This window comes from Muntiacus reevesi, chromosome 1 (genome assembly GCF_963930625.1).
Source record: "Muntiacus reevesi chromosome 1, mMunRee1.1, whole genome shotgun sequence".
Taxonomy (NCBI): Eukaryota; Metazoa; Chordata; class Mammalia; order Artiodactyla; family Cervidae; genus Muntiacus; species Muntiacus reevesi.
In genome coordinates, this window is record NC_089249.1 from 118,327,885 (window position 1) to 118,352,703 (window position 24,819).

Genomic DNA, 24,819 nt, shown 5'->3' on the forward strand with positions numbered 1-24,819 from the left:
CATCTGTCTTACCATTCCAGCTGTTTATGGCTGGCCTTGATTCTGATTGGTCAGTTCCCAGGTCACATGTAGAGAAGGCTATGGTACCCCACTCCAGTACTCTTGCCTAGAGAATCCCATGGATGGAGGAGCCTGGTAGGCTGAGTTCATGGGGTTACTAAGAGTCAGACACAACTGAGCGACTTCACTTTCACTTTTCACTTGCATGCATTGGAGAAGGAAATGGCAACCCACTCCAGTGTTCTTGTCTGGAGAATCCCAGGGACAGGGGAGCCTGGTGGGCTGCTGTCTACGGGGTCGCACAGAGTCGGACACGACTGAAGTGACTTAGCAACAGCAGCAGTTCACATAAATTAGTAAAATTTTTAATATCCCCTCTGATGAAAGCAAAACATTTTGTTCCTATTAATCCCTAGTTCCTAGTTGTCTTATGGCACCTATGTCTCAACTATTCCTGATAGACCCAGATTATGTTTTTTATGTGGTATAGAGAAGTTATGCCTTGTGCCAAAATTGGATAAGAAGGAAAATCAGATAAATATCATAATGTTTATGAAGAGGAAGGCAAGAGTTCACCTTCCCTTAAAAAGAGTAAGGGAAACTCAGATGTAGAGGAAACAAGTAATTCTAAGTAACTCCAATCTCTGGACCAGACTCTCAGGAAGGGAAGAAACTCGATGTAGGTTAAAAGAGAAGCTGAAAGCAATGGAGACTTCTGTCCCACTCCTTTTGAGAGGGGGCTGCTCCACAAAGGATGAAGGCAGAACTCTGATTGCTGTCATGTGAGGAAGCCTGAAGCCCAAGAGCCCAGGAGCCTGTCAGCTGTGGTTGAGACCTCAGTCTGACCAAGCTGTAGGGCTCACTCAGTCATGTCTGACTCTATGGAGTGTAGCCCACCAGGCTGCTCTGTCTGTGGGATTCTCCAGGCAAGAATACTGGAGTGGGTTGCCTTTCCTTCTCCTAGGGATTGTTACAACCCAGGGATTGAACCCAGGTCTCTTGCATTGCAGGCAGATTTCTTACTATCTGAGCCACCAGAGAAGCCCCTGAGAGGACAGAGGAAGGGCTCCATTTGGATTCCCTTGTCTCACTCCCCATCATTGCTATGTGTCATGGAAAACATGCAGAAGTATCCATAGGGGAAATGGAAATCAGCTGACTTGAGGATTGGCAGGCAAGAGGACAATTAATCTTGTCCTAGAAGCTAAGGGGTGTGCAACCTCCCAAGGGCCAGATGCAGGACATGGGGGTGCTCAGGGCTGTGCCCCAGCACTGAGACCAGAGTGTGGCGAGTCAGCTGGGGGAAAACCAGTGGGCACTGACCAAGCTAAGAGAGCAGGTAAAGTCCAGTGGGCCCAGCTCAACAGACACCACTGCCAAACTTGACCGGGGTCCTCGCCGGGGCCAGCAGGGAACTTGAGACAGGGCAGGATCCAAGGCCCTCTGCCTCATCACCTTATCACTCCTTTGCCTGTGTGTGGTCACATACAACCTCCTCCCACCCTGTACCTGGGCTCTGTAGGGCAGGGGAGCATCTAAATTCCAACTGTGTGCCTCACATACTCTCTCGCCCACTGCGGGGGGAAATGCAGAACCAGAAGTTCCCTCTTCACTATCAGGCCATCTGGTATTAGTCATGTCCCCTCGGGTTTTGTATAGCATGAGTCCAGTAGACATGTCAGTGATTTCAGTGTCAGTTTCCCTCCCTTACTTGCTTCTTTAATCAAAGTGTGTGAGTGAGTGGCAGAGGCAAGAGAACCCAGGTGCACAAAGGCATCTGGAGAAGGGTTTTGAAGCTGACTATGTATGCAATAAAATCTACTTCTGATCTTCAAAGTGGAATAAAAGGGCCAAAGGGTCAGACTGCATATGAGGGAATGCTTGAGTCCACTGTCAACATGAAACATGTGAGCTGAAAACTAAATATTCCTGCTGCTGCTTGGAAATCGGGGACAGCCCCACTGATTTGTTGTGCCCCAAGCAGGCAGAAGGTAGACTTTCCAAGACCCTGCAAAGATTCTGAGACCTTAGACCAGACAGCTTCTCTCAGACTCCTATTATTTATTTCATGGGACTAAATAGCCTCTAATAAATATAATATCATAGTTTATATTTGGATCATTTAAGCATCTGATATAATCAAATAGCTCAATTTAATTTTATTTATTGAGACCCTCCTATATAAAAGATATTGTGCCGGAAGTTAAAAGATAATTCATATCTCAGAACAAGTTTTGTTTGAGCAAGGGACATGACAGGAAAGAAGATAGAAGAACTAAAATTCTTGAGATATTTTTAAAAGTAGAAAACAAGTTCATAGGATTCAGAAAAAGAAACTCTATACAGTTGAAAGGATCAGGAATGATGTCAAGAAATAGATAGTGTCTGTGATGGATATGTGAAGGAAGAGCATGATTAGAGATACAAAGGAGGGACAAAAAATTAAGTAGGGAGCTGGCTGGGCAAAAGTGTGGAAACTGCTGGCAAAGGATAGGTAATCTAATTTGCTTAAGCATAAATACCTGGAAGAGAATCCCAGGTACTTAAACCTGGAAAGGTAGATAGGGGCTATATTATAAAATAAATTAAATATTAAATTGAGAAATTTTACTTAGTTTGTTGAAAACAGGGAGAGATTGAGACCTAAGTAGAGGGGTGACATGATTGGATGATCAGATGGGATCTTTGGATACATCCCTAATACAATTAGACTTGCAGTTCCTAAGCCATCCTATTTCAAACTTAAACCATTTGCTTGCCCAAAAGGAGGTCTTATATACCCAAAAGTTTGGAATGTTAAGCTACTTCAAAATTTAACCATAACTCAGTTTACTTTTTTCTTCAGAGAAGATATTCTCTTATGTCCCTGGGTACCTTTCCTCATAGCATACCTTAGTGTATGATTATACACTTATTTATGTGACTATGAGGTTAATGAATCTTCCCCCAGTAAGATTTTAAGCTCCATGACAGCAGGTGTGATATGTTTGGCCCTCATGATACTCTTAATGCCTGGCACATTGCAGTGCCCGGCATGTAGAAGTAACACCATGAATGTTTCAAATGAAAGCAGAAAAGCATGAATGCACAGATGCAGAAAAACACAAAAGTGTGAATGATTTAGTTAACACTAGTTTTGGGGGCCTGTGTTACTGTATCATTTGGACCATTGCTTTGCCCTTGGTTGTCTAATTCAGCTAGACATGAGGCATGCATAGAAATACTGGAAAAGGTAATTTCTTAGGAGACATAAATTGTAAACACTGGTAAACTATGATAGGGGAACTTGGCTCACAGTGAATGCTGATCGAAGCCCAGAGCAGATGGATGTTCCTCCTGAGGCTGCTGTGGGTAAGCTTTTGGTAAGCGCATCTCTTTCAGTGGCACCGTTTATCTGAACAAGTTCACTTTTTACATAGGCAGCACTGTCAAATGTCACCATCCCGACCCAGGACCCTTGCTCAACCGTCTGCAGAAGGAAGAGTTTGCCTGCTTGATTCAGTCGGTTAAGGCGGTTACCAATCTAAATGGAAAAGCAGAAGAAAAGCAGTCAGGTTAGGTTTGGACCGGCAGACAGGCAATAGAACAGAGGAAATTTGGAAGTAATTGCCTCAGTGCAGAGTAAATAACAACAAGCTTACTCGAGGCATATCCTTCTATGGAGGAAAATTTCTCCTTTGTATTTAGTAGTATATTTGGATACAATTTCAGGGCTTTTGTATAAATAACTCTAAAAGCTATATCCAGGTTTGGCTTTAGTTCATTAGTTCAATGCCCTAGAAATAGTTTTATAAATGTACATATTGTCAGGAAAACAAAAAAAGGTTAATTCTATATAGTTCATCAGATCTTTGCTCACAAATTGCAAGCTATTTGGCAAATGAGACACTTGATGCTGAATTTTTGTTGAATAAAGTGAAGGTGGCCTTTTCTGATGGAAATGTTATGCTTGTAACTGTTTTGACCTTTGAGGTTGTGTTTATTCGCAGCCAGCTCCAAGTTTTAGTCTAGATCATATCATATAGAAATATGAGATGAGCATCCAGAAGACCAAGACCCACTGAACTTACCGTCATGCTTCCAGACTTATCAAGGACTAAACACACAATTCTTTGTCCAATCTGCAGCAATGAGAAGGTGGGCTTGGGTGGCTGTGTTGTCATAGGAGTTGTTGTCTTAAAATCCTCTGAATCTTGGATCACTTCCCATGTGCTTCGGAGATTGCATTTCGTGTTTTGCTCGTTTGGGGCTTCTTTATTATGATTTTTTTCTTTACAGAATTCAACCACCTAAAATTGTCAGTAAAATGATACAGATAGCAGTAAACTACTTGTTAAAATCTTTAATAATTTGATTAAAATATTTTAAATGTAGATTTACATTTATGTGTCCTCCTTCTCAGTCTGCCTTGGGGAAAATCACAATGAAAATTCAGAGCTTCTATCTCAAAACATGACTTTGACCACATTGGAGCCTTTGTGCTCCTCAGGAATCTATTTACCTGTTCTTAGCTTCCCTCCTATTTCTCAAATTTGTCATTGCAAGCAATCATAACTATCCTCAAGCCATCTATATCTCAACATTTCTCCTCTGGTACTATTTTCTCTCTCCATCCTTTCACTTCTTGCTCACTTTCTCACTTCCCAGTGATTCATAAATACCTTGTGTTTCAACTTTCAATACCCACCATTCCAGCTGTCTCCAAAATTCAGTTGGATGTCCCACAGGATCCTCAACCTCGGGTGTTCATAACTGAACTCATCACCTTTCCTTTGACTCTGCTCCTCTTCATCACCAAATATTCCCTAACTTGATGTCACCACTATCTATTCAGTCACCTAAATCAGGAAACAGTTTTCCTTCCTTCTTTCCTCTACAGAATAACACCATCAATACATTTCACTCTGTCCCCAATACATCATCTTTTTCCCTTCTCCAATGGAATGTCCATCATTCAAGCGCTTATGGTCCCTCCCTCAACTACTGGAGTCTCCCATCTGACTTTTCCATACTGTGATTTTCCATACTGCTCTACTCCACAGTTACATAGTCCTTATTTCTGTACTTAACATCTTTTTGCAGCTCATCATTGCTCACACACTACAATCCAGACTACTTCACTTCACTCTCTATCCTCGCTCTGACTGTGTATCCCAAGGCTCTAATTTTCCCTATTGCAGCCTATAATGCTCAAAGTTGCCAGACTGTTTATATATCTCTGTGTCTGCTCACCATTCCCACTATGTCGAGGAGTTCTTCCTATGTCTTCTGCCTTCTGAGCTCTACCTTCATGTTTCAGCCCCGAAAGTTATTTTCAAAATGTTTTCTTATTTCATACCCTTTCTGCAAAGAATTTCCACTCAACCTTGTGACCTCACAGTACCTTATAAGGAATTTCAATAAGGCCCCTTTAACATTATAGAGTACTTACTGAATGGATGAAAATTAATCTATCACAGAACCCTGTCTCATTAAATTTGCTTCCTCAAAACTTAGCCCTATATCTGACACACAATAAAAGCTTGATTTAAGTTTGTTGTTGGTTTTTTTTTTTTTAAATAACATTTACCAATCTGTATTTCAGTGATTTTTTAAAATCTACAGAATGGCAATAGTTGTTAGGCAAGAACTATAGGAGAACATATGCAATGGACAATACAAACACAGCCAGTAAATCATAGTGTCTTCCCCTTTCTTAAGCTTTACATCCCTAGTATTTGGGGGATTTAAAAAGAAGGCTTAGTACACAAAAAATGTATAAACTAATTCTTCCTCTCAGTGACTTTACAGTAGTATATTCAATTAAAAATCCTAAATATCTGGGATTCAAGTAATGTAGAAAGTCATCATTAGCTGGAAAACATTTATTTTTCTCTTTATTTGTATTTTTCAGTTTGTTTTGGTAGTGTTTCCATATGATCATCCTGGAGTAGGGAATGGCAAACCACTCCAGTATTCTTGACTAGAGAATTCCGTGGACAGAAGAGGCTGGTGGGCTACAGTCCATGGATTCGCAAAGAGTCAGACACAACTGAGCAATTAACAGTTTCACTTTCTGTATTATCATTATAGCTACTTTTTTTAACAAGGGAACCTGAAATACTTTTTTGTAAATCCCAAGCAGAGGCTCCCAAACCTGACTGTGCATCAACTTTAACTATGACTAATTTAAAACAATCTAGTCCCCCTTTTGGAAGTTTCTGAATTATCCTGGAAATAAACTACAAAGCCAGACTGAAGGATGGCCTTAGTGAATCAAATTTTAAAAACTTATTTCAAAAACCACATTTTAAAAACTTATCTTTGTTAGGGCTTCCCTTGTGGCTCAGCTGGTAAAGAATCCACCTGCAATGTGGGGATCTGGGTTTGATCCCTGGTTGGGAAGATCCCCTAGAGAAGGGAAAAGTTACCCACTCCAGTGTTCTGGCCTGGAGAATTCCATGAACTGTACAGTCCATGGGATCGCAAAGAGTCGGACATGACTGAGCAACCTTCACTTTCACTTTATTGTTATGGATAGACCCTTGCAAGTTACTACACTCTTATTCCAAAAAGAAAACATAATTTTGTGTAAAAGACTGGGAAGATAAGAGACATTCTGCGCTCAAGTCACTTAACTGATGCATTTATCTTTGTGCAAATTTGCTGTCACATGGATGGCATCACTGACTTGATGGACATGAGTTTGAATAAACTCTGGGAGCTGGTGATGGACAGGGAGGCCTGGCGTGCTGCGATTCATGGAGTTGCAAAGAGTCGGACACTGAGCGACTGAATTGAACAGATGTTTGGCATTAATAAAGATAATTTGTCAAGTTTATTTTATGACCAGTTGGTCATTTAAAAAATAATTTAAAAATGCAGGTGATTGCCGACTCACAATGGTTCACCTTACAATCTTTTGACTTTATTATGGTGCAAAAGCAATGCACGTTTGGTAGAAACCATACCTAAAATTTTGAATTTTGACCTTTTCTTGGGCTGTGGCATGCAATATGATACTCTCTGGTGATCGTGGCCAGTGCCATTGAGCTGTATGTAGCTCCTAGTGGACCAGATGATTGTGAGGGTAAATAACTAACAGCCATTTTGTCTTTTTTCTTCTGTACAGTATTGAATAAATTACAGGACACATTCAACACCTTATTATACCACAGACTTTATGGTAGATGATTTTGCCCAGAAACTAATGTAAATGTTCTGAGGATGCATGAAGCAGGCTGGGCTAAGTTAAGATGTTTGGTAGGTGAGGTATATTAAATGCATTTTCAACTTACAATAGGATGGAGGAAGATCTGTATTTTAAAACTACTTAAAACTATTAACATTATGTACAAACTCCCTAATGGCACCAACATTCTTAAAAAGGAAGAAAATTTTAGTTAACAACCAAAAACAAATATGCAGGCTGAAGGATATCTGAAAGTTAAAAGCTACTGATCATGTCCTTATTACTCACAAAAAAAATTACCTGATCCCCCGGATGAATTTCTTATTTAACTAACTCTTGTGCTTGTCTGTCTTTAAGGATATTTGAAGTAGTGCTAAGCCATTAAACTAAAAGCTAGTGGAAGAGAGAAGGAGAAGCAGAAAACAGAAAAAAACAAAACTAAGCAAGGGATCTGAGGAAGATAGGACTTTATTCCTGATTATGTTCTCCTGTCTTGTCCAATAGAGAAAGGCTGCTCACTGTTGACTTGACTTGACTTGAAATAGATTTAAGGGACTAGATCTGATAGACAGAGTGCCTGATAAACTATGGACGGAGGTTCATGACATTGTACAGGAGACAGGGATCAACCATCCCCAAGAAAAAGAAATGCAAAAAAGCAAAATGGCTGTCTGAGGAGGCCTTACAAATAGCTGTGAAAAGAAGAGAAGCAAAAAGCAAAGATATACCCATTTGAATGCAGAGTTCCAAAGAATAGCAAGGAGAGATAAGAAAGCCTTCCTCAGTGATCAATGCAAAGAAATAGAGGAAAACAATAGAATAGGAAAGACTAGAGATCTCTTCAAGAAAGTTAGAGATACCAAGGGAACATTTCATGCAAAGATGGGCTCAATAAAGGACAGAAGCAGAAGATATTAGAAGAGGTGGCAAGAATACACAGAAGAACTATACAAAAGGGACCTTCACGACCCAGATAATCATGATGGTGTGATCACTCACCTAGAGCCAGACATCCTAGAATGTGAAGTCATGTGGACCTTAGGAAGTATTACTATGAACAAAGCTAGTGGAGGTGATGGAATTCCAGTTGAACTATTTCAAAGCCTAAAAGATGATATTGTGAAAGTGCTTCATTCAATACATCAGCAAATTTGGAAAACTCAGCAGTGGCCACAGGACTGGAAAAGGTCAGTTTTCCTTCCTATCCCAAAAAAGGCAATCCCAAAGAATACTCAAACTACTGCACAATTGCACTCATCTCACACGCTAGTAAAGTAATGCTCAAAATTCTCCAAGCCAGGCTTCAGCAATATGTGAACTGTGAACTTCCAGATGTTCAAGCTGGTTTTAGAAAAGGCAGAGGAACCAGAGATCAAATTGCTAACATCTGCTGGATCATGGAAAAAACAAGAGAGTTCCAGAAAAACATCTATTTCTGCTTTATTGACTATGCCAAAGCCTTTGACTGTGTGGATTGCAATAAACTGCGGAAAATTCTGAAAGAGATGGGAATACCAGATCACCTGACCTGCCTTTTGAGAAACCTGTATGCAGCTCAGGAAAGAACAGTTAAAACTGGACATGGAACAGCAGACTGGTTCCAAATAGGAAAAGACTACATCAAGGCTGTATATTGTCACCCTACTTATTTAACTTATATACCGAGTACATCATGAGAAATGCTTGACTGGATGAAGTACAAGCTGGAATCAAAATTGCTGGGAGAAATATCAATAACCTCAGATATGCAGATGACACCACCCTTATGGCAGAAAGTGACGAAGAACTAAAAAGTCTCTTGATGAAAGTGAAAGAGGAGAGTGAAAAAGTTGGCTTTAAGCTCAACATTCAGAAAACTAAGATCATGGCATCCAGTCCCATCACTTCATGGCAAATAGATGGCAAAACAGTGGCTGACTTTATTTCTTTGACCTTCAAAATCCCTGCAGATGGTGACTGCAGCCATGAAATTAAAAGATGCTTGCTCCTTGGAAGGAAAGTTATGACCAACCTAGACAGCATATTAAAAAGCAGAGACATTACTTGGCCAACAAAGGTCCGTCTAGTCAAGGCTATGGTTTTTCCAGTGGTCATGTATGGATTTGAGAGTTGGACTGTGAAGAAAGCTTTGCACAGAAGATTTGATTCTTTTGAACTGTGGTGTTGGAGAAGACTTTTGAGAGTCCTTTGGACTGCAAGGAGATCCAACCAGTCCATCCTAAAGGAAATCAGTCCTGGGTGTTCATTGGAAGGACTGATGTTAAGCTGAAACTCCAATATTTTGGCCACCTCATGTAAAGAGCTGACTCATTTGAAAAGACTCTGATGCTGGGAAAGATTGAGAGCAGGAGGAGAAGGGGATGACAGAGGATGAGATGGCTGGATGTCATCACTGACTCAATGGACATGGGTTTTGGTGAACTCCAGGAGTTGGTAATGGAGAGGGAGGCCTAGCGTGCTGTAGTTCATGGGGTTGCAAAGAGTTGAATATGACTGAGTAACTGAACTGATACTAATACTGATACTTGACTTCCTAACATTTCACCCTCTCTTGCATCATCTGGGATAAAAACCTCACTAAATTCATGTCAAGAAAAAAAGAAGAAAAAGGACATGGTACTTACAGTATGAATACTTTGTGAGTACATTATGGAAGCCTTGTCATTTTGACTGTCATTGTGCGGTATGAATTCACATCCTTCTTCATACAGTCCTGTTTTTCTGTCAGTTTTGCATTGTTTAGTGACACAGCTTCCTCCTTGACACGTCTGTATTACATTTTCACCAGTAATAGCTGCTGAACATCTGCAGGTTAGATATTTAAGTGAAATGATAATTTCAAAGTGTTGGACTCTGGTCAGTTTCTACAGACAGCTTTGTTTACAATTTCACTTTATAATTTAAGAAATAAATGTATCACCTTAAATATTAAAATTATCAAATTCTCATCAGAGTAATTTTGTTTACCAGAAAGTATCTGAGGGGTTCCCAAAATGATATCAGAATGTGTTTCTATGCAGCAGAAAAGCTAAGGCTGTCTTACAGCCACTGTTAAGAATTAATAAGGATCAAAGTCCTAAGGCACTTCCTAATCTGGTCCTCTCATTCCTGGAAAATCAAGAGCCTCTTTCGTTTCTCTAGAAAGTGTTGCTGACATTTGTTTATTTGTTTGTTTGTTTTGATCCAGTTAGTTTATGTCATACTTTGCATAGTTCTTGTGTGTTTATATAGGTATTTTAGATTTTTATTTATATGCTTATGAGTTTGTCACTATTGTGAATGGAGCACTTTTCCCCCACATCTTATTTTTTGAGTATATAAAAAACATATGAACATGGGAAATTTGGAAACTAGGAAGATTATAAAGAAGAGAAGAAAAAATCATATGCCACTGTCAGAGATGAACTATTGTTCTCTATGTATCAGCATAACATTTTATGTATAGCTTTACTGCCTGATCTTATAAAACTTAGTATTTTAGTACATTTAAATTGTAATGTATTATTATAATTCATAATATTCTTTCAAAATGTGATTTTAATAACTTCACATTTTGAAATTACAATGTGAATTTAGCCTAATTTACTTAATTTTTTTCCTCCATGAATTTTTTGGTGCTAAAAATAAAACTTCTGTGAATAAATGAAATTGGTGCATAACATTTTGACTCTATTTCCAAGCTTGCTATGACTGACACTCAGAATAAATGGTCAGATTCAGAAATTTGAACATTTTAAAGCCTGTTGATAGAGCTCATTCTATATTTCCTTTAAAATGGATGCTAAACATAAGATTAGTAGATCAAGAAATAGGAAAGAATTTTAGAGATTTGATATGTGTCATCAAATTGCTTTCCAGGAAGGTTATTCTAGTTTATTCCTCTGATAACCATCAATGAAAGCACTCATCCTGTTAGAAGAATCACATAACTGAAACCATCCACCCTGGCCAGGCACCAAAGTAACCATTTGCATGAGTTGTTTTATGACAGGAGGTCCTGGTAAGGAACATGAAACTAATAAGCCACCACCAACCAGAAGAGTTCAGGAAAGGTCAAAAGGAGACACCACCTGTCCGACCACCTCCCAGAATCCTTCTCTCTGGCATCCATCTTGGCTGAACAACGCGTGCACCACCAGGAAGGACTCTGAGTCAGAATGATTGGCTAAAGACAACCTGGAAACTAATTCCATCACCATAAAACCCGCGACTGCAAGCCGTGTGACAGAGCAGTTCTCCTGGGTTCCCTTATCCTACTGTTCTCCAGCCGGATGCCCTTCCCCAATAAAATCTCTTGGTTTGTCAGCGCATGCGTCTCCTTGGACAATTCATCTCCAAGTGTTAGACAAGAGCCCAGTTTCGGGCCCTGGAAGGGGTCCCCCTTCCTGCAACAATCCCACTGACAGGCACTAGTACTAGGTAATAAACGATTATCATCTTTATTAAATCTGCACCTCTTTGACTTCTAATGTCTGAACATTTTTACATTTTTACTGACCATTTTTATTTCTTCTTTTATATAGATTGTTTTCTCTTGTGTCTATTTTTCTATTAGGGTGTTATTGTTTTCTTTTATCTGTTATAATGCTAAGCTTTTAAAAGTCTGTTTTTTAAATATTTGCAAACATCTTTTTCTGTTTTTTATTTTTAATTTAGTTTATATTTGATTTATATGCAATAAAGTTTTTAATTTATATGTAGTCAAATTTATCATTCTTTTAGTTATGTCTTTTTCCAACTCTTGAATGCATAGAAAGACATTCACCATTTAGGAATTTGATATTTATTAATATACTTCTAGTTTTCATCATGATTTTATTTTTTATATTGAATAAGTCTATCCAGTTGAAAGAGAGTCTATTAATTTTTTCCCCACATAGTTAAAAATTGTCCTGACATCTAAAGAAATCTTGCCTTTCCTTGTGGATTTATAATTCTAGCTATATCAAATAGTAAATTATCACAAGTCTACTAGTTTGCATTGTTTTAATTAATGTAGCTTTATTGTATATTTAAAATTCAACAAGAAAATTTTCCTTTATTACTATCCTTTTACAAAAATGTTTGCAGCTGCTATCTATTGGATAAGCTCAGGGTCTTTAAAATGAGGTAAAAATAGAAATGTTTTGACTAGAGTTTCATAAGACCTATATATTAATTTGGGTTGAATTTAAGTATTCTATGAATTAAAAATATCTCAGTTAATCTTAATTTCCTTTTAAATTCTTTAGAAGGATTTTGTGTTATGTTTTTCTTCAGATGTAACTTTCACATTTCTTAGAGTTTTCTTCAAATATATCTGGTTGCCTTATTGACTTCTCTTGTCAATTTTAATTTCTCTTTTTCCCTTCAGGCTTTCAAAGTGGATCACATTATCATCTGCCTAGAAGAAATTTTTTCTCTCTCTTTCTAGTAGCCCCTGTTTTTTTAACCTTCCCAACACATTATTGCGCTGGCTACAACTTTCTAAAAATGATAATTTCTAGTAGTTCCCATTCTTATCATATTCCTGGGAATGTTTAGTAATTCCCGTTAAATATTATGTGGGCAGTTGGCTTTCAATTCATGTTCTGCTTCATATTAAGGAAGCCTTCTATTATGGGTAGTACTGTCATTTTTGTAGTTGTTTCTAAGTCTTAGAAGTAATAAAGAAAAAAAAAAAAAAGAAGTAATAAAGAATTGGTAGATAAGCAATAAATACTATTTGTATGTTATAACAAAATTTATTGTTAAGAGGACATGGTAATTATGTCAGTTTTGCAAAATGTTATCTGTGGAAGGATGAAAATGATGTATAGATATTTCTAGAATATCCCTTAGAAAGAATATGTGCTAATCAGCTTTTCTCTCAAGGGGAACACAGGTTCTATCTGGAAGCATAGCAAGAAGTGGGAAAGGCAGATGTCAGGGCTGAATGTCATCCATGGGCTGAGATTTGAGAGGTTCACCTAACATGATCTCATCGACAGTGACACTGGGGAATGGATTCTATAGTGTGTGGAGGGAACAAGCCAAAGGAATCGGGTAGATTGTGTATGGCTCTGGGAGGTACTTAGTGTCTTTTTATACCTAAAGTGACGTAAGAGGAGAGAAAATGTCAAAAGACAGAATTTGAGTATAATAAAGAAAAGGGAAAGCAGAAAGCAGTGATGCTCCTATGGGAGAAAGGGGAAGCCAAGGCAGAGTTCTGAATTCCATGCAGCTTCCTTTGGAAACTGTGCTGGGTAGACAGTAACCAAACCAAAGCTGAGTGCATCTCCTTAAAGAGTCATCATGGGAGTAGAACTAGAAGCAAAAGTGAAGAGTGGTGTTGCCCCAGCTCTAGTCTTTTAAAAGAGGCTGTTGTTTTCAACTGAGGTATAAATGTGCAAGCTTATCAAATTCCTTTTCAGAATCTGTTGGAATAACTTTCTTTTTTCTTTGATATACTATATTAATTACTTACCTATTATCATAGCATTTTCTGATATCTGGAAGATATCCTTCTTGGCCTTGGTGTGTTTGTTATTCCTGTATAATATTAGTCCAGGTGTAACTTACTTTGCTTTTATTTGTAATCTTTTTGGAAAGCTGTATCTACACAATTCTTATGCATCCCATATGTCGGATTTTAGTATCTGAATTATGCCACTTGTCTAAAATGAATTGGGAAGCTCCCTATCCTTTATATTTGTACAAAAGCAGTTTATTCCCTGAAACTTTTGATTCCAAGAACCTACCTGTAAAATTACGGGAGCCAGGGTACTTTTTTTTTTGCCAGGATACTTTCTAAGTGTTCAATTTGCTTTCTACTGACACCATACAGGGTTTTAGTCAAATTGGGAGAGATTTTGTTTTGTTTTAATGTTTGGACTGTCTTTCAGCTAAGTTCCCCAGTGTCTCTCAGGCCCATTCATTCTGATATAGTTCACACAGATACTATTTTACCTGCAAGGCACTGAAGCTTTATGTCTCTGATTATGAGACAGGAAGATGGAGATCCTGAATGTAGAACCTGTGAATTTCTTCTAGTTGTACACACACACACAAACAGGCAAATGATTTATAGTTGCAGAGTAGAGAATTCATCTAAGGCACAAAAGTAAGTGCCTTACTTTTCATTCTTACTTCATTCTTACTTTTCATTCATCTAAGTGAACAAAAGTAGTAGTTTTATGGGAAGCTGAGAGAGAAGACACTAAGAATGAAAGAGGAAAATATGATAAAAGACCAACATTTTAAAAATATTCAATTCAAGACAAAATTGGTTGCAATTTAAAACAGTTTGGGAAAATTAATCAAAATATACATACATTACTGGTTTTATTTTTCTTTTGGATAGGTAGAATTTCTGGTCATTATTATACTCATTAAATACTCCCCATCGTAGATGAGCCCATTCATGGACAAATGCCCTTCCTGTGAAAAAATATTTTAAACACCTAATTACAATAAGAATGGCAAAATTACCCTCTTAAATTCAGAGAAAGTAATTCTTCTGAAAATTATTATGTTTTGCTTTTTTAAGTTAAAGGTTTAATTTGATATGACAATTGTACATTTCTATAAATATGACTACTTATTTTGAATTGTCAAGTGCTAATTAGGCACTTAGTAAGTACCAGGAAGCTATTCATTCAAAGGTAAAACAAGTGCCCTGTGCTCACATATCTCATGGTCTAGCAGATGACACACATCATTTTAGATAACTAAAATCTTTAGGGGTGCAAGTGTAATGATGGAGGTCAGCACAGGCTGACCTATAGGGCAGCCAAGAAGGTCCTTCTTCCTAATGACCCAAATGTGGACAGATCTCAAGGTCTGCCTACTCCACATCGGCCTTTTTGCTTTGACCTATTCTCACCCTTCCAGTCTCATCGCCACTTACTCCTGAACTACTGCGACACTCACCCAGCTGGCTCCATGTCTCCAGTCTTCAATGACTTACCCTTGGTGCTCGGAATTAAGTCCAACTTCTCAACATGCATACAAGGTCCCTGATGATTCAGGCCTTGCTCCTCTATGCAGCCATATTTCTTTCTGTTCTCCACCCACTTCAAAAACTCCATAATGACAATGGATTCCTAAACCCCTTTTAGTTTCGAGAGTCACACCATATTCTTGCTCATCTCTGATCATTTTTACATATTTTTCCTCTGCTTGAAATACAACCTCCCTATCTCTGACTGGGAGATAACTCCTACTCTTCTTTCAAAATTAAGCTTATATCCAGATAGAAGCCTTCTCTGACATCCTCAAACTAGTTCAGGTACCCCTCCTTTTTCACTTTCATTATATTCCATTATGGCATTTGTCATGTTATATTGTCATTGTTTATTTGCCAGTCTCTTGTCTCTAGACTCTTGTCTCCATGAAAACAGGTATCGTGACTTAATTGTCATGTCTTGGCCCATATTGTCTAGAATTTAATTGGTACTTAGTAACTTTGTTATAGTTGGATGAATATTAGTGACCTATGTACCGGTCAGTTTTTCTGAAATGTAAATTCCAAGGTAGGCTGAATTTGGAGGATTAAGTGAGGAGGTGCATGTTTAGTAAGCCCTAGTATCTCATATTAAGGATTTTAGATTGCTCTACATGCTGAGGAATAACTGATGGCCTCTTAAAGATAGGGGAGATTGTGAAGGAGTAGTAATGGAGTCAGGATACAAAAAGGAGAGAGTATAAAGGAATGGCATTGTATAAGGTGATCTTGATGACTGGAGTGGGCTCAGGAGTGGGAAGGAACAGCTTAAGCTGGCAAGTAAATCAATCAATTGGTAAGTAAATCAATTCAACACATTTTTATTGAGCCATACGTTGGGAATTTTCTGTTTCCATTATGGAGATGTTGTAAAAGAGGTGTGTTGGTTAGACAATCCTCTCTGTTAAGGTCTGTAAAAGTGCTCTAGTGTATTTGGGGTGGGACATGCAGGCAGCAATGCTCTTTTGTTTGCTTGTTTTCTCTGCCTTGCCAATTTAAAGGAAAAAAATTAAAATGGTTCTAATATTTTTAAGCTAATAAAGAAACCTAGTTGTTAATTAACCTAATTAGTTAATATTAATCACACTTAATTATCCTTGAAAAGTACATATTGTATATATGCCACTGCTGATTTCTTTTAATATTTTACCCCAAGATTGCTCTGTTTGGTTCATATGAAAATGATAAATGATATTTTGTGAAGGAAATGTTGACTTTTTCTTTAGTCAGATATTTGTCAGAGATGAACATCAAGGCTATTCTGTCTGGTACTCAAAGTGTGGTCCAAGGTCAGGCAGTATCAGCATCACCTGGGAGCCTGTTAAAATGCAGATCCTTGAGTCTTACCCCACACCTACTGAATCAAAATCATTTTAACAATCCATTTATAATCTGAATGCATATTAAAGTCTGAAAACATTATGTGTCTGCCATATGTTTTGGCCATACCTGAATTGCAGACAGGAGATTTAATTTGTTCAGGTGCCCTCCCACAGAACCATAGGAACCTAATATCACATTAATTAAACTATTTAATCGGAGTTATTATCTGATAACTGAGTATCTGAAAATTAAAAATATTATATTTATACACATATATTTGCAGGATATGAACAGAATAAATTTCTAATGGAAAAATGCACTATTCTGAATCTGTTTTATGTGAAAAAAGCAGGCTATAATAGTCTATTTGACTTTTATGTTCTTACTCAGAAAGATAATGCTATTGTTGATCTATTTGCAACATAAAATTTTTAAATTATTACATAGCAGAATATTTCATCTCTACCCATACCTTGTGGTCCATACTGAGGCAACTTTTTTCCAGCTAGGAAGTCAGGAGTGAGGTAAATTCTGTCACCCTTTTCTCCACAACCTCCCATCTGCTCAGTATAAGGTCCATCATTACCTGTTGGATTAGGTTCAGCAACCAGAACATCAGCCTGAAATTTAAGAAAAATTTTTCATCATTAAAAAATTTCAGCAAATGAACTGACCTTATTCACAGCAGACTATATTGAAACAATTTTGTTTGATTCTAGAATATTTTTATAAAAGAATCTAAGTAACAAAATAAAACTAAATTTGAAAAAAAGTTAATATTCTTACATTTTTGTAGGTCTCAAGTTTGGGTTTCACATATTCAGGTTTTGTTTTCCAATTTTCAGGAATCAAAATGGCAACATTTTTGAAGTAGAATCTTTTTTCTGTAGCCTCAAACAGATATGGAGATGCATCAGTCACCATATCCTGGGGGGAGGGGGGGAATAAAATATAAAGAAGCATGCTTAATGACAGAAAAAAAGATGAAATTACCAATTATTCCAATTTATATTTGTATTTCACATTTCCAGAAACTGGCTATTTATCGAGCTAAGAAAAGGAGATTATTTTGTTAATAATAGTAGCTAGCCTTTTTTGATATTTTTACTGCATGCTCTGTGTCACAGTATAATACTTGACAATGAAGACTTCAGAAGCAGGCACTAATCCTTGCTCACCACTTATGGTGGGACATCAGAAATTTCCCTGAGAGAATTCCCTGGTGATCCAAAGGTTAGGAGTCAGCACTTTCACTGCTGGGGACTGGGTTCCATCCCTGGCTGGGGGACTAGGATCCCACAAGCCAACTGGTGTGGCCAAAAAGAAAAAAGAAATGTCCTAAACCGCTCTTGAGCCTCAGTTTCCCCATTTATAAGATGGAAAGTATTACAGAGAGCAGCCCATAAGGTTGTTGTGAGGATCAAATGAAGTCAAGAAAGCACTTGGAACCATGTTTACTTAGCACAAATGCTTATCAAATATTAGCTCTTAGTTTCATTTCATACGATCCTTTAAAGATCAATGAACCTTTAAAGGAGAAACAGAATTAGAGAGTATTAGTCTCAACATCTCACACCAAGTAGTAGTGAAAAGAAACTCAAATTAAAGTAAATACAACTTCAACACCTCCTGTAATAATTGTATTGTTGTTGTTTAGTTGCTAAGTCGTATCTGACTCTTTGTGACCCTATGGACTGAAGCAAGGCACCAAGTAGTAGTGAAAAGAAACTCAAATTAAAATAAATACAACTTCAACACCTCCTGTAATAATTGTATTGTTGTTGTTTAGTTGCTAAGTCGTATCTGACTCTTTGTGACCCTATGGACTGAAGCGAGGTCAGGCTCCTCTGTCCATGGTATTCTCCAGGCGAGAATACTGGAGTGGGTGCTATTTCCTTTTCCAGGGGATCTGCCTGACCCAGGGATCGAATCCTAGTCTCCTACATTGATAGGCGGATTCTTAACCACAGAGCTACCAGGGAAGCCCAAATGTTATGATAGTGTTTGTTTTTAGTATAATACTAAGTATTAGATACAACGAAGTGGCATAATGTTTTTAGTATAATACTAAGTATTAGATACAACGAAGTGGCATAAGTATATAATCTCTTTCCAAATTATGCCTAACTTTATTTCTCTAAAGAAAAAGAGCTGTAGTGTTAAATTATAAATGCCTGTTTCCCTGAAATGCATCATGACAAGATAGTAGAAGGGATATTACAAGATATTTATTATAGAAAGGGAAATTGGGACTATTAGGGCTGAAAATCACTGAAAAATGCAAAAATGGGTGTAGACAGAGGGAAGAAGATTGAAGACTGAGCATTCAGAAGTGGGAAGAGGAAGAGCCAGCAAAGGAAACTCGGAAGGAGCAGCCGGTGCAGGGGAAGGAGATCGGAAGGCATGGGAGAGCATTTCGAGAAGGAGAGAGTGGCCATCAGAATTAAACGCTGCTGAGCAATCAAGGAAGATGAGGACTAAAAACTGAGCAATGAATTTGGCAACCTGAGTGAGCCATTTTGTGGAATGGAGATGACGGCTCTATATGAGTGAATTCAATAGGGTGGGAGGTGATGAAGCAGAGGCAATGAAAACAGCAGGTCAAGAAATGTTTCTACAAATTAAAAGGAAATCAAGAAATGAAGCAGCAGTTGAAGGAAGATTTTGGGCAAGGGAGGTTTGTTTTGTTTTGAATGGGAGCTATTATAACATATGTATGTGCTAGTGGGGAAAAAAAACAAAGCATATAATTCAAGATGGGAAAAAAGGGATCATTGCTGGAGGAGAGTCCTTACTGGAACAGACCAGAGAGGTGAGACATTGATGCCTAGACATCTAATTCTAGGGGTGGCCTTAGAAGCAGAGACAGTGCATCACTATTTGGGAAAATAGTACTTCTGTACTGATGCAGGAGTAAACCCTGTTCTGCTACTTCTTGGGGATAAACTTGGGGAATTTATCTCTCTGAGCCTCAGTTTCTGTCTTTTCAAATGGTAATGATAATAGTTGCCTTGCTAGTTTAAAAAAAGCTCTCAAAACGATTTGCTTCTCCTTTTACCAAAAAAGCCAGATTTTGAACATCTGCTAGGAAAATTTAATATTGTATCACTTTTTAAATAAAAATATTGAATCAGTATCACCAAAAAAATGAAAAATAAGTATAAAACTTCCTACGTTCGAATATCATATTACAATTTAACTTGTGAAATGTAAATGCTCAGTGTCTCCTAGGAAGATAACTAAGCAGCATGAAATGTCTTGTCTTCTATGTTTTATTTGGAGAAGGCAATGGCAACCCACTCCAGTACTCTGGCCTGGAAAATCCCATGGACGGAGGAGCCTGGTGGGCTGCGGTCCATGGGGTCGCTAAGAGTCGGACACGACAGAGCAACTTCACTTTCACTTTTCACTTTCACACATTGGAGAAGGAAATGGCAACCCACTCCAGTGTTCTTGCCTGGAGAATCCCGCGGACGGGGGAGCCTGGTAGGCTGCCGTCTATGGGGTCGCACAGAGTCAGACACGACTGAAGTGACTTAGCAGCAGCAGCTATGTTTTATTAGAAACATTAATAAGGAATCTTTGACATCTGTTTCATATTTTGAGAAAGTGACCTCATATCCAAATAGTTGAGTTTTTGAGGTTTGAAGAACATTAAGGATGAAATTTATATGAAGCACTGGTAATTGCTTAAGAACAGGGATACTATACTGTTGACCACCGAATTCCTGGTACCTGACATAATGTGAATGCTCTGTAAATAAATGTTCGTTGGATTAACGAACAAATGAGTGAATGAAGAGGTTACGATGAGGGGCAAACTGCCCAGGAGTGCCAAGACAGGAGGTGCTTGGGCTCCCATGCATTGAGGAGACCCCAACTACTCCCACTGTGCGTGTGTTAAGGCGGCGCGAGGCGGAGAGAGCGTCTTGACCCTCACTCCTTCATTTTATGAAGAGTCCTCGCACCGCTCCCGCAGTGTAGGCCAGCGTCGGGGGAATGCTGCAGCGCCACCTGCTGGTACTGTGAGTGGAGTACCTTTCGGACGGCCCTGCCGAAGCAGGTATTTAAGAACTGACTTAGAGGGTTCTGCTCACACAAGGACACCAAGGGGAGAGTCTCCCCAAAATGCAGAGAACTGAGGGATGATCAGCAAGGTGGCAAAGCCCACAGTGAGGTCCCTTGACCGCATATCTGAAACATCAAACAGGGACTCGCTTTTATTAACTACCCAGGGACTCCTGAGCACACTGTTGTCCTTAGAAGTGTTCCTGTGACAAGGTAACTGCGGAAACCAACTTCTCTCATACCCAACTCGTTTAGGACCATACCAGAAAACCAACTGAATAATAGCAGTGAGAAGTGTATTTCTCAGGAGGAACCCTCAGAGAGAGTGAAGTGAATGTCCTTTTGCTTTTTCTCTCAGTTCAGTTCAGTTGCTCAGTCATATCCAACGCTTTGCGACCCCACGGACTGCAGCACGCCAGGCTTCCCTGTCCATCACCAACTCCTAGAGTTTACTCAAACTCATGTCCATTGAGTCAGTGATGCCATCCAGCCATCTCATCCTCTGTCGTCCCCTTCTCCTCTCACCTTCAACCTTTTCCAGCATCAGGGTCTTTTCAAATGAGTCAGTTCTTCTCCTCAGGTGGCCAAAGCACCGAATAAATACAAATTACCATTGTCATTAGAGATAAGGCATTTGTGGCTCCTTTTCATATGTTCCTGAGGACTGCTCACTGTCCAGCCAGAGCCAGAAACATGCTGGTCACATTTTTCTCCCAATTTTTCTTGTCGTTCCAGTGGCTGCTTCATTTTTGCTAATGCTATTTCTAAGTTTGTTGTTCAGTTGACCAGTCATATCTGACTCTTTGCGACCCCATGGACTGCAGCATTCCAGGCCTCCCTGTTCCTTACCATCTCCCAAAGTTTGCCCAAGTTCATGTCCATTGCATTGGACATGATACCATCCAGCCATCTCCTCCTCTGATGCCTTTTTCTCCTTCTGCCCTCAATCTTTCCCACCATCAAGGACTTTTCCAATGAGTCGTCAGTTCCCATCAGATGAACAAAACTGGAGCTTCAGCTTTAGCATCAGTCCTTCCAGTGAGTATTCAGAGTTGATTTCCCTAAGATTGCCTGGTTTGATCTTCTTACTGGAATTAATCAAAGACTCACCTAATGTTTCTGATTGTTTAGAGATTTCAAAAGGCATGAATTTCCCTTTCACTGATAGCAATGATATCTGATGGTCTTCTGGTTTGAACAGGTGAACTTCCCCTCCTCTTCAATCACTGCACTTCGCTAGTCCTGAACTCCTCTCGTGGTTGAGATAGTTCTCTCCCCTAACTCCTCTTTCTGGGTTTTCACTTGTTCAGAGCAAGAAACCTTTTGAGGCAACCCTTTTGAGGCCCTTGTACTATTAGCTTCTGAGTTTACACAGAGGAACTTTTCCCAGAAACAAGTCTCAGTCCTTTTAGCTTGGTAAGAAATGATGAGCCCTTTCCATCTAATATTAAAAGGAGACCTGGGGACTGATGAATTGCCTACCATTTGTTGAGCTCTTAATGTGTACCAGGCATTCTGTATACATTTATAAAGGTCTCCTAAGTTTTTGAGAAAATTTTAGACTTACAGGTGAGACATGCAAAAAATGTATAGAGTTCCCATTTACCCTTCATCCAACTTCCCTTATATGTGTGCATTGATAATCCTCACAAAGTCCTGTGAGGAAGATATTTATCATTTTCCCCATTTTGTAGATCAGTACTTTTGCCCATTACACAGTACTACCTCTGGGTGAGCTACAGTCACTTTTCAGGGTTGGCTTTTATAAGACATTTCCTTCTTATTCTTTGCTGTTTGCTGTTGTACAGAACCTCTCTAATCCCTCCATCTTACAGCAGTTAGATGCCTCTATGTGGACAGGAAGAGTCCTCTTCCCTAATTTTTCCATCCCCTACAGAAGAAGCAACAAGTGAAATGTGACTGCTCAACAGCCCTGAGAAGACGCCTTGTGTTGGGCCTGGCAAAATGTAGGATTTCCTCCCATTGGATGGGTCAGGTTTGTTCTTAAGTCAGAGACTAAGATTTGCATCTTGGACTCCTATATTAGAATCACAGGGAAGGGAGAGTTTAATCAGGAGAATAAAAGGAGACTCTGATAGGAGCCAGTGGTAAAATCAGACAAAGGAATTACCCTCTGCACATTTCATAATATCTGCCAAATATAGTTGGCTTTGCCTTGGTGTAGAACTAAATAATTTTTGATGAAGTCATCTACAGCCAAGAAGTAGAGATATCATTTAGTAAGTGCCAACAGTATATCAAGCTCTGAATTATACATATTGCATGTATTATCTCCTCCCTCAGAAGAATCATAATGGTTGTGTTATTATTTCCATTTTATAGCTGAAGAAATGCAACCACAGATATTTTTAAAAAATTTTCCAGTGTCACACAGTTGGAATTAGAGAACTCATGTTTGCTCTATCAATATATTATGCTTAATTTTTCAAAACAGCATGAATAGTTACCATTTCAGACTTACCTCTATATGTTGGATGAGTGTTTCATCTTCTGGTACATTAGGGTCAATTGCAATGACAATGCCTTCATAGCCATTATTATTCAGCTGAATGAGTGAATCACTCAGGGCCCCTTCCAGAAGGTGAAGGACCAAGATGAAAACAGAATTCTTAAATGACCCCATTGCTGTACATCTCCCTTTCAGTTCTCTCTTTGGAAAATGTTGGTTATGGAGGCATCTTTCCTTACCCCTATATATATGAATATACAGGCACACATTTTTCCAATTTATCAACAGTGGTTTATTGCAGGACTTTAACCTCTTGACCCCAAATTGTTTCACTATTTGCATTTGTCTTCACTATGATGAATGATAACTATATCTTGGTCTCAAATTCTGTTTACTTTTAAATATTTTATTTTGAGAGGAATGTTAGCCTTGCCTTCACCTTTGCCAGTTGCTGGGACTGAGGGTGGAGAGCCACATCCGGTTCCCTGGAAGGACTCACAGCTGACAAGCAGCTTTACCATTGAAAGATGTTTACTTCTTACAAATGTTTGCCCAGTCAGGGACACTGACCCACCCAACACCACCCTCTAACCCCTGCCTGCCCAGTGGAAGCCTGACTGTTCTGAGTATTTGATACGTATTCATTAAGTGTAAGCCGTATTTCCAATTATCCCTCAAAATGGTCTTTATTTTTATCCTCTTTGATCTTTACATAACCCCAGCACCCCTTATTACTCTCTTAGACAATCTACTTGTACCAAAAGCATTAGCAAGCAACATTAGAAAAGATGAAATTTGTATCTGACTCTGCAAGGCAAACTCCCTCAAGTTTCCTCATCAGGAAACTTGACTTCCTGATTTCATTATTTCATATTTCCATATTTCATTATTCTATTCATTTTTTTCATTATTTCATGTTTCATTATTTCATAGCTTCTACTGCCCAATAAAATTCAAATTAGTGTTAAATTATTTTACTGAAATTAAATGTCTGTTGGGTGAGAGGCATTTAGATTATTGTCAGCTACTGTATAGATTCTTTTAAGTTTGCCAAGTCTCAGATGAAAACTCATATTGGTCCACCACTTTCCTGTATTCAAATTACTTGAAATATCCCTTCTATAATATCATTTGTAGTATCACTACAAGACCTTTTAGAACTAACACCCAAAAAAGATGTCCTTTTCATTATAGGGGACTGGAATGCAAAAGTAGGAAGTCAAGAAACACCTGAAGTAACAGGCAATTTTGGCCTTGGAGTACGGAATGAAGCAGGACAAAGGCTGATAGAGTTTTGCCAAGAGAACGCACTGGTCATAGCAAACACCCTCTTCCAACAACCCAAGAGAAGACTCTACACATGGACATCACCAGATGGTCAACACCGAAATCAGATTGATTATATTCTTTGCAGCCAAAGATGGAGAAGCTCTATACAGTCAGCAAAAACAAGACTGGGAGCTGACTGTGGCTCAGACCATGAACTCCTTATTGCCAAATTCAGAATTAAAATGAAGAAATAGGGAAAGCCACTAGACCATTCAGGTAAATGAATGGTAAATTTGACCTAAATCAAATCCCTTATGACTATACAGTGGAAGTGAGGAATAGATTTAAGGGACTAGATCTGAAAGACAGAGTGCCTGATGAACTATGGATGAAGGTTCATGACATTGTACAGGAGACAGGGATCAAGATCATCTCCATGGAAAAGAAATGCAAAAAGGCAAAATGGTTGTCTGAGGAGGCCTTACAAATAACTGTGAAAGGAAGAGAAGTGAAAAGCAAAGGAGAAAAGGAAATATTCCCATTTGAATGCAGAGT

The 24,819-nt window shown here is 38.7% G+C and overlaps 1 protein-coding gene across 1 annotated transcript in view; it reads right to left on the bottom strand.

Annotated features, from left to right (window-relative positions):
- The window catches only part of CLCA1 (chloride channel accessory 1), a 34,828-nt gene extending 11,659 nt beyond the window's left edge, over positions 1-23,169 (bottom strand). The window contains exons 1-7 of the mRNA XM_065909687.1: positions 23,008-23,169; positions 17,244-17,384; positions 16,930-17,077; positions 14,464-14,569; positions 9,796-9,976; positions 4,071-4,289; positions 3,296-3,523 (exon numbers count right to left, since the gene is read on the bottom strand). Coding sequence (XP_065765759.1) covers positions 3,296-3,523; positions 4,071-4,289; positions 9,796-9,976; positions 14,464-14,569; positions 16,930-17,077; positions 17,244-17,384; positions 23,008-23,169 — 1,185 coding nt within the window. The remainder of the gene's footprint in view (positions 1-3,295; positions 3,524-4,070; positions 4,290-9,795; positions 9,977-14,463; positions 14,570-16,929; positions 17,078-17,243; positions 17,385-23,007) is intronic.
- Between the last annotated feature and the right edge of the window lie 1,650 nt (positions 23,170-24,819).